At 34.1% G+C, this 10869-nt stretch overlaps 1 protein-coding gene across 1 annotated transcript; it reads left to right on the top strand.

Moving 5' to 3' along the window:
• The first annotated feature begins 210 nt into the window (after positions 1-210).
• Positions 211-3134, top strand: LOC112452065 (potassium/sodium hyperpolarization-activated cyclic nucleotide-gated channel 3-like). The gene is made up of 8 exons (XM_025012085.1): positions 211-488; positions 564-788; positions 905-1091; positions 1179-1318; positions 1970-2085; positions 2230-2421; positions 2539-2637; positions 3118-3134. The coding sequence occupies exons 1-8, from the start codon at positions 211-213 to the stop codon at positions 3132-3134; spliced, it is 1254 nt and encodes a 417-aa protein (XP_024867853.1).
• Positions 3135-10869: the final 7735 nt, after the last annotated feature.

Genomic DNA, 10869 nt, shown 5'->3' with positions numbered 1-10869 from the left:
ATCCAGGAATATATTTACTAAAATATACAAAGATAACTTTTTTTCTAGAAATACTTAGAATATTTAACCAGGTTTAGAAGTGTTTGTTAGGTTTCTATGGCAATCTTTATCGTAAAACTTAAGTATATCCTGTATATCCATGAGTATATCTAGCGATTGTCATATCTTACTTGCAATCATTGACATGTGTCAACACGACGTCAACGCGGTATGACAATTCGAAACCCGAACGTTTTGATAAAGCGAGGAAATTTACGCGCACATGTGTGCGACTTGCCAAGGACGTCTGGTAGCAATTTGCCGAAATTACCTCCAAACGCAAGATTCTACAGTCGTTGGAAGCGAAACCTTCAGAAGCTCGTTCTTGTTTCCATTCGACACCCTTTAACAAGTTCGGTCTTTCGTAGTCAAACAGCCGTTGCTTTCGAAAAGAAAAGGCACTCAAAATCATCTCATCGATGGATGATCCATCCATTTAGTATGTTAAGGTATGAGGATTAAAGGCAACAGCTTTGACTCCTTTTGTGAACACTATAGTGTAACAGAGAAAACCGTTATCGTAGGTTCTACTGGGACACGATAATGACTATCATTTTTTTATATATTTTTGTGACGGTTCCGCATATTATGTGCTTCTACAGAATCGGAAAAAGTAGCAGTCCTGAACGTTGGAATATTGTGTATCCAACTTACGCCATTTGCATCATCGATATATTCCTGAATTTTATCACCGGATTTATATCGCCTGATGGACATGAGATTTTTCTTGACACCACTCTAATAGCACGGTGATTGCACCACAATAACATATAAATCGATTAGATGCATTAATTTCTCACTGATTATTATATGTTTTTTCTCTATTCTAAATATACAAAAATGAGAAACGTACGTATTTAAACAGACGTTATGTGAAGGGATACTTCTTTGTTGATCTTATCAGCTCAGTACCATACACGTGGTTTTATCCCACACTTATCTTACCACCTGGTCCAGATTCGAATTCTGCGTTACTTATTCTTGAATTCTTGCCTATCTTGAAATTGATTCGCATGCCTACAGTACGGCGAAATATTCAACAGATCAATGCGGTAATCATCATAATATTGTACAAATATTAATGGCTTGAATTTTATCAATAAATTAATTTAAACTGTTTTTTTTTTTTTTTTTAATAGAGTTGTGGGATTCCTCAAGCTCAACATATAACAATATGGCTCGTTATTTTAACATTATTAATATTTCACTGGAGTAGCTGTGTAAGTTATATCTTTCCCTATATCGTCATGCATATACAAGGAAAAACGATGAAAGTACGGTGATTTCTATAATTAATTTGATCTTCCAAAAATATTTAGAAGTTACTTCTCGGCCAAATTTTTATATAAAAATATAATTATATATAAACTATATATGTTTTCTTTCTTTTGTATAATCTTTGTTTGTATAATATATACAGGAAAAATAATAAGAAAAAGGTTAAAAAACAATTAAAAAGATCATTTTTGTATTATTTTTGTGATAAAGAGTAAAATTTGAGAAAATGAGAAAAAAATTGCTCATATATAATTACATATATGTATAAATATAATAGTTGAATATAAAAATATTATTATATATAATATTGTATAATCTAATTACAATTTTACTTTTTGTAAAAGAAGCAATGCAAAAGTTATTTTTCTATTTATTTTCAGTTATTTTTTTTTCTATATATACAAACAGAAATTATACAAAACAAAAAAACATATATGGACATATTTTATATAAAATTATATATATTTAGATATGTTTTTATAAAATTTTTTATCGGGCTTATATTAAATCATTCTATAAATAGAAAATTAGTAATGCATTATCTTTGTATTTATACAGTGGAATAATTTCAGAGCTCGGATGCATATTATATTTCGACAAAACTTGATGATAAGTCTAATTGGGAGGTGTATTTAGTATTTATGCATATTAGTGTGAGTAATTTGATCGGCTCTAATTTCGTAGAGTTTGACAGTTTTGGTAATTTGGACACAATATTAAGATGCATACTTCTACTCTTGGGGAAAGGCTATATAATTTACTTGATTGGTATTAAGTTATTTCTTTCTATATTAACATTCTAATATTTTATTTCTTAGCAAATTTTCCAATTTTTATTAAAATAATGTTATTTTTTGCTCTTTTGTACAAATGTAAATAAAACAAACATAATAAAAGATTTTGTGATCACAGTCACAATCTTTCAACTCTTGGAATCATCGGCAAAGCCAAAACTCAAATATCAACGAATTATGCACGAAGTGAAAGAGTACATTCATCAGAATAAGCTTCCATTATATTTGCAAGACAAGCTGATTTTCTATTATAAATATCGTTACCAGGACAACTTCTTCAAGGAAAATATTATATCTGACACTCTTTCAGGTTAGTTAAAAGCAAAGAGACTTGAATATAAGAAAGCTAAATTATATTAGCTAACTACTGGAAAGATAAACTGACAAAGTACATATTTCTCTATAATATTTTCTAACATTCCCTTAGATCACTTAAATCAAGAAACTCTATTTCATAGCAACCAAAGATTGCTAGATATCATGATTCTTCATAATTTGCCCCGCAATGTCCTTGGTGATTTAACAAGTAATTATTTTTTTATATTGATAATATGTATATTGATAATAATAGCAATATTTGTTGCTGCTATAACACTATTACTATATTGTTAGTATTACTATTACTACTATTACTACTACTATTTACTATTTACTACTATTATTATATATACTACTTCCACTATTATTTTTGATAAAAAAAATTTTTTATACAAATATACATAAATACATATATATATATAATTATATATAAAATATGTCTATGTGTATATTTTTTCTTTCTCTTGTATAATCCCTGTCCAAATAAAGGGTGTCCCTGCACTCGCAATCAGTACCAAGTCTGGTACAGCGGCTTTAACACATGAAAACAAGTCATAAATATGTAAATATCCGAAATAAACATATATCCGAATCTTAACGCGGAGTTATAGGGTATTGAAGTTTTCGTAAGATAATACACACATAAATTGAAGTAAATGTTGTTTAATGTTCTTTATTCTGTTAAAAGCTTTACAAAAGATGTAGAAAAATTCCTCCAAGAGTCAGAACAACTATAGCAACTGACACTTAATACTGTCGATGTCATCCGCGAAACATATATATTTTTCAAAAAGTTTAAAAGAATTTATTAATTTATGCTACAAATAGAAAGTGTGTTGAAGTTGACAGAGGAATTTTTGAGCACCTTTTATAAAGCTTTGAACAGAATAAAGAACATTAAACAGCATTTACTTTAATTTGTTTTCTTATAAAAGCAACTTCAATACCCTATAACTCCGAAACTTGTTCGGATCGGACATATGTTTGTTAAACATTTTCGATTTGTTAAAGCCGCTTGTTTTGGCACTGAGTGCAAGAAGACCCTGTATAGAAAAAATAATAAGACAAATAATTAAAAAAAGAATTAGAAAAATAACTACAATTAAATAGAAAAAAGTGCTATTTTTAGTTGGACTAATTTTTGTAACCTAGTAATATTTTTTGTATGAATTAATATACTTTTTTACTCAACAAACTTCACGATAATTTGTCTTGAATTGGTTTAACTTTTGATGCTAATAAGCATTTTTAAACCATTGTAAATAATTTATAGAATGTTAAATCAATTATTAATTTAACACTGCGCGGACACCATGTTTTTAGAGCACTCATTCGGATACTCTGGGACTTTTAAATCCAGAGAGTTTTTGAAAGCGTTTCTATGTTACAACAAATCTATAAAAATTCATGTATCATCTTTAAGATTTCAAAAAGTGATTTCTACACCTACATAGGCCGGAACTGTTGCAATTTTTTTTAAGTGTTAAAACGTCAGGAGAAAACTGTAAAATGCAAGTTTTTACAAATAATGACATATTTATTGAATGTGTGGCTACAAAAAAAGTTGTTTAAGGGTTTTGTAGTTCAATAATAGTACTTAAAAGGAAAATACACGAAAAGAACCCCGGCTCAAAAAAGTTGAATTATTGAAGCATTTAGAAATTGAAAATTTCGGTATTCGCTGTGTGCGCTGGTATACTATAGCGGAAAAGTAGGACTTAGAGCGCCCATGGTGGCCGGAATTTGCATTATTTGCTGGAGTTTTCTAATACATCGTAATGGAAAAATTGCGGAAAGGAAATTTAAATTGTTGCGTGAACACGTGTAAGAATGTATATCACAATACAAGTTCAGAAATAAAATTTTATTCCTTTCCAAAAGCGATTTATAAAATTGAGCAGCGAAAAATGTGGATACGTTGGGTACAAAAAATAAAGTAAGTATATTCTTTGAGATTATATGATCATATTTTACCTCGTTTAAAATAATGGTATTTATTTAGAATACGGGCCTCACCTCCAATATCAATAAAATTATGCTTAATCGACATGTGACTACGGGGCATGTACATGTCGCTACATTTAATCGATATGACAGGTTTTCTAACTTAAATAGTTGTCAACTTTAACGATTAATATCTCGCTTCGCGAGGCAGACTGCCGCGTTTTTCTTCCAGATTCTTTCGTTTCGTGTAAAAACGCGTCAATAATGTATTTTGAATAAATAATCAAAACAATAATTTTTTGTTCTTGTTTAAACGTTTTTTTATTTCTTTACGATTGACTTGAATTTCATTAATATTGATATACTTACATGTAATTGTACCTTGTACGGAATAGCATTGACAGATGTTTGCGGTATTACACTGCACCTTATTAAATGGCTTATATTTTCATTACGCAATTCTTCAACGCGAACCACATGCGATATTGCTAAGGCTTTTCCTTTTGGTATTGAACTTGGATTAAATTTAATGTCATGAGTGACAGGTCCAAATCCCGTTCGTATAATAAGATTCATTGCAAAAAGTCAGAAAGAGGTTAACCTTTAAAACAAATGTAGGTTAATTTCTCTCGAAAAATCTTTTCAACTATAATTTTTGTAATATCATCATTGAAATTAAGATTTAAATTACCTAACGACAGTTTACACGCAGCTCGAATATTCACAATCGTTGACAGCTATTCCATACAGCTATTCCATCAAAAAGTGCGATATTTCACTAACCGTGGCAGCACTAGTCTCTGCGCACACAGCGAATATAGGCCAGTCATATTAGACATCAAACCTTCCAATTAATCTTCCCAGGTTGCAACCACCATGAATCGCTTTGATTTGAGATGCTATAAGTGGAATTTATTTTGCTTCGCAAAATTAATCCGCAATAAAAAGTTATTAACAATATTATCAACAAAAAACGCGATTTTTAATTTTTTCTAAAAAAAACGGCTTTGTAATATGGTTCAATAATAATGCGAAAAATCACGTAAATTTTAATAAAAAATAATTATTTTAGTGTAAAACAAGCGTTATCTGACCTGTGCGCAATATTGGATAACTTTGCGCGTCAATAAAAAAATCAGCGTTTGTCGTACGAAAAAAATACAAGGATACTTTTTTGTGGCAAATTTTGTCCACAACAAGATGCATACGATAAAATTTATCTAAAATAAATTCTAAGACCTGAAAACAGCGAAAAACTAAGATACTATTTCAAAAAATTAAAATTTTTTGCTTACATAGCTACAAACTAAAGAAAAAGGGTCTAAAAAATGTTACACCATGAAAAGTATTCTTTGTAGTTCTTGTTGGTAATTTAGCAACAACTAGTAAGAAACGATATAGGTTTAGTTCATAGTTTAAGGCGCGCGGATATATCTAGTGTATTTTTTAGTTATGTTTTTTCTGTGCGGCGCGCTATGTGAGCTTCCTCTTCCGCGACTCTTCTTCTTCCGCTCTCAGGCTGGTTTCACATGGGGCGTAAGATGCGTATGCCTAACTTGCGTCAGCCAATCAAATCGTCTCGGTATTTAATCGTATCATACGCGTATAGTAACTGAGATGATTCGATTGGCTCACGCAAGTTACGCATACACATCTTACGCCCCATGTGAAACCAGCCTCGCTCGCGTTCGTCCTAATATACGTTGAAACAGTCGTCACGACGTCACGCTTATAAAGTCGTTAATAAAGTATTATCAAGTGTGATCTCGACTGAGCCTATCTCTCTTTTATATACCACTGCGTTCAACAGGTTATGGGCCCAGACTGCCCAAGTTACAGAGGCTACGCAGATTATAGAGGTTACGCAAATTACAAGGTTACCGATATCGTAAAAGTAAAAGAGAGAACAGCAACACATCATGGCGGACAACGTATATGTAAAGATTGCAAAACTAAATAATGAAAACTATCAAGTCTGGCAATACAGAGTACAGTTATTGTTAATGAAAGAGAATCTATGGGATGTAGTGAATAACGAACGACCGGCAGAGCCTGATGCAGTGTGGCGCATAAACGACGGTAAAGCTAAAGCCACAATCGGCCTTCTCGTTGAAGATAACCAATTGACACACATCAGAGAAGCAAGCTCGGCGAAGGAACCATGGGAGAATCTGAAGAAGTATCATCAAAAATCGTCATTAACCAATAAGGTATTTCTCCTAAAACGTATATGTAGCCAGAAATTAACAGAAACCGGTAACATGGAAGAGCATATTCATTACATGCAAGAAATGATAGATAAATTAGCAGCATTAGGAGAGAGGTTAAAAGACGAAATGATTGTAGCGATGTTATTATGCAGTCTCCCGGAATCATATAATAACCTAATAACGGCATTAGAAAGTAGGTCAGAAGCCGAGTTAACCGCAGCCTTTGTGAAAGGAAAACTGATAGACGAATATTTGAGGAGAAGAAACACCTGTGAAGCATCAGAAGAAACGAGTGATAAAGCTTTAAAGACACAAAAATTTAAGAAAAATCAAAACAATAAGGAACAAGGAAACTTAAGCTGTTATGTTAAACATTTAAGAGAAACATCTGTATTAAACTATTGTTATTGCGATACAGAACATATGATAGCAGATATGTTAACAAAGCCGTTGCAAGCTGTTAAGTTGAGAACTTTGTCAAAAGAAATAGGTCTTGATAATGTAACGCTAAGCGAAGTTGTTGAGGAGGGGTGTTGGTAATCTAGCAACAACTAGTAAGAAACGATATAGGTTTAGTTCATAGTTTAAGGCGCGCGGATATATCTAGTGTATTTTTTAGTTACGTTTTTTCTGTGCGGCGCGCTATGTGAGCTTCCTCTTCCGCGACTCTTCTTCTTCCGCTCTCAAGCTCGCGTTCGTCCTAATATACGTTGAAACAGTCGTCACGACGTCACGCTTATAAAGTCGTTAATATAGTATTATCAAGTGTGATCTCGACTGAGCCTATCTCTCTTTTATATACCACTGCGTTCAACAGTTCTCAGATGATGTGTAATTTTTGGGGGATTTTTAATTCCATTTTAAATGACGGAAAAAAATCACCGGCGTAACATAAAAAAACGATGAAATCGTGGGTTTTTGGAATCCGAGTCTCGGACTTTGACGGCGCGTGCAAGCTAAACGACTGACTTGACGATAAATGCTGTTCAGATCATTAATGTAGATAATTTTACGCTCTACAAAAAAAGGTACGTATAGTTACCCTATCTTGCTTAGTTTTCGAGATATTTAAAAAAAAAATAAAAAAAATCGCGTTTTTTGTTGGTAATATTGTTAATTACTTTTTATTGCGCGTTAATTTTGCGAAGCAAAATAAATCTCACTTAGCACTTTAAATCAAAGTGATTCATGGTGGTTACAACCTGGGAAGATTAATTGGAAGGTCAACCCCCTAAATTAGTTTAATATGACTGGCCTAATACGGAAAAAATGAAATTTGAAGATAAAAGCAATGTTACTTATTTATTTTTTTTGAAAAGCTTACTTCTTGTTTATTATTTATAAGCAGGATCAATATTAAGAAAAAAAAACATTAAGGAACACGTGAGATGCAAAATTACTTACCCGTGGACAAAACTAACGAGGTAGAGCGAGTGATGCTAGATGGCAGACAGAACAGCATGCTACAGCATGTGAGCATGGCTGTGCAAGGCACAGCAACGCACAAGCTCCTTCGTGTAGCTTGCCGACACGCCGAGCATAATATGCTGTTCCATCTTTTTTTTTTTTACGTGGAGAAATCTTCTACTACCGGCCGTTCCTGACCGGTAGCCCCCTCTAGTGTCAAAGGAGGGGGAAGACCCCCTCACCCTCCGGGAGGAGGAATGAGGGGAGTGCCGGATTCTTACCGGCTAAAACTCCACGGGTGTCCGTCTCTGCGTTACTGGGAGGCGCCCGGGAACTTGTGATAATTGCATCCGAAACGCCTGCCAAATATGCTGTTCCATCTGTCGTTTAGCAACCGAGGTGGACACCCTGGGTCTTTAAAAGCACACACTACACTTCGATTGCTCGGTATTGCGCAACTAACTGTCAATGCCGCTTGGCAGTTACATGACCATTACTACCAAATTTTTTTAGGGAGGAGAGCCGACGTAAGCGCTGAAGCCATTCCTGTGGGAATCATAAATGAAAAATCGCCTTAAAAGTCTCACGGTGTCCGCGTAGTGTTAATTATGCGAATTTACTATTCCGAGATTATATTTCAAGATCGACAAATAAGCAGCTTGTATTAGTTTGCTGAATGGGAAAAAGTACATAAATTAACACAAAAAATATTATTATAGGCTACAAAAGGGTAGCCTGACTTCTTTTTATTTAATTGTAGTGTTAACACATCAGTTAAATTTTATTTATTATTGTTTAAAAAAATAACTTTCGCATTGTTTTTTTTACAAAAAATAAAATGGCGATTAGAGTGTACAATATTCTTATATACAGGATATTTCCAGACATTTGCGACAAACTTAAAGGGGTGCTAGATCTCGGTAAATTGAACAATTTTTGTTAAGTAACCTGTGTCCGACGATGCCTCCTTAACTCTAAAACACCAAACTAAGTGTAACACACTTATATGTTTGTTTTAAGAGGGGAAACCACTGTGACGGCCGAAAAAACGCTATTTTCGTGAATTTTTTTGCGAGAAATAATAAATTTAATGAAATTGGTTTTTTATTTCTTTAAAGTACATATATTTGAATATATTATGTAAAATGTAAAAAAAAACCATTAAAAATTTTTAATATTAATACGCCTTCAGTGTATGGTGCCGTGTACCTCCGCAAAAAAATCGTGGGTGGAAGAAGGGGCGGTAGCTACCGCTCCTCCCCCGCAGGCAGGGGTGGGCGGGGGTGGACCTTGATTTACATGGAAAGTTGAAAACCCGAACCGTACAATGATAAATATTGTTTCCCTATAAGCAGACCGAAATTATGAATGAAAAAAAGACATTTAATAATATTCTATTTAATGTAGAGTAAAGTGGATATTTCGGATCAGATCCTAATTCGAATTAGCAAATTTGAAATGCCTCTCTAGCCGACTGTACCTATCATATGTTGATTTTTTTGTTATTATTTATAGAGCCTATAGCTATCCCTTATAGCTATAGACAATTAATGAAAAAAATCCACATATGATAGGTACTGTCGGTTAGAGAGGCATTTTTTTGCTGATCCGAATTAGGATCTGATCCGAAATATGCACTTTACCCTATCCATCAACGCTAAATGAATAAAAATGTAATGTATAAATAAAAGAATGTAATGTATAAAGCTTAATTCTCACCTCCAATATTGATAAAATTATGCTCATTTGACACGTTTTCGTACAATAAATATGAAATTTAAAAATGGCGATTATTGGACACATGTTGTAATTTAGTCTTCAAATTAAAAATTACCATACACACACACACACACACACATACACACACGCGCGCGCGCAAGCGCGCGCGCGTTTTTCTAGATCTTAGAGATCTAAAAAAACGTGACCGGAAGTGTCGTTCGCAAATTATTCAACGTGTCGATATAGTCATCTAGAGTTTGTTAAAGACTGTGACAGTGCGCACGGCATATGGAGACTGTTAACGGAAGAAACTCTTGCTGATGAAATTTAATCCGAATCAAGAAGCATTCACGGAACATTTCTTAGCTTTTGATAAAGTGATGCGAGAGTAAGATCAAGGTGCTACGTTGGAAGAGACGGACCTGATCTGCCATCTATTGCTTACAATGCCAGCGGAATTCAACCACGTTGTCACGGCTATCGAAACGCTCACAGCGGATAGGCTGACAATTGCGTTCATGAAAAACAGGCTGATGGACGAAGAAGCGAAGCGCGCTGACTTCGGTAAGAAAAAACATACACAATCGGAATGACCGGCTGCCTTTTTAGTTCAAAACAAGACGAGTTCACCGGGAAAGTCGTGGACAGGCGGAAGAAATAGGAATCGCTGTCACAACTGTGGTGGATTCGGGCCATACGTGCGGAGTGTAGGAAAAAAATTCAACCGGATAAGCAGGAGAAATTGGCAAATATGGCAGTGAAGTCTGGCGCTGTGGAGTCAAGTGAGTCGCAAGCGTATTGCTTTGTGCGTATCTCTTCACACGTAGAAGGGAATGCCGGATATTGCTTTGGACTCAGGTGCTACGGAACACTTGGAAAGTGAGAGGATGCCATTGTCAAATGTCAAAACTCTCAAGCACTCAGTCAAAATTAAAGTTGCGAAATCCGGTTGTTTGAAACGCGATGAGATATTGAGGAAAGAAAGGTGGATGTTGCCATCTATGGCATTTCATAAAAAGTACTAGCGATTTTGTAGACTCATTGCATTTCCGTTGGCGAATCTAGTTCCCTAGAAAATTTGTATAGCGTAAAGCGCTAAAGGCGCGACGTATCGGTATTCAATTCATGTGATTGCCGCGTGAAGAAGAAAGCGCGCGTGC

Source organism: Temnothorax curvispinosus, unplaced genomic scaffold (genome assembly GCF_003070985.1).
Source record: "Temnothorax curvispinosus isolate PA1 unplaced genomic scaffold, ASM307098v1 QBEX01002921.1, whole genome shotgun sequence".
In the NCBI taxonomy this organism is placed as follows: domain Eukaryota; kingdom Metazoa; phylum Arthropoda; class Insecta; order Hymenoptera; family Formicidae; genus Temnothorax; species Temnothorax curvispinosus.
Note: the sequence above shows the minus strand (reverse complement) of the source record. Positions and strands in the feature narration are given on the sequence as shown.

Bases quoted from the DNA above. Each gene is read 5' to 3' on its own strand.
- LOC112452065 (XM_025012085.1), top strand. From the start codon at position 211: ATGACAATTCGAAACCCGAACGTTTTGATAAAGCGAGGAAATTTACGC. The intron at 1,092-1,178 runs GTAATCATCATA...TTTTTTTAATAG, and splicing joins ATATTCAACAGATCAATGCG to AGTTGTGGGATTCCTCAAGC. The intron at 1,319-1,969 runs GTGATTTCTATA...TATGCATATTAG, and splicing joins GGAAAAACGATGAAAGTACG to TGTGAGTAATTTGATCGGCT.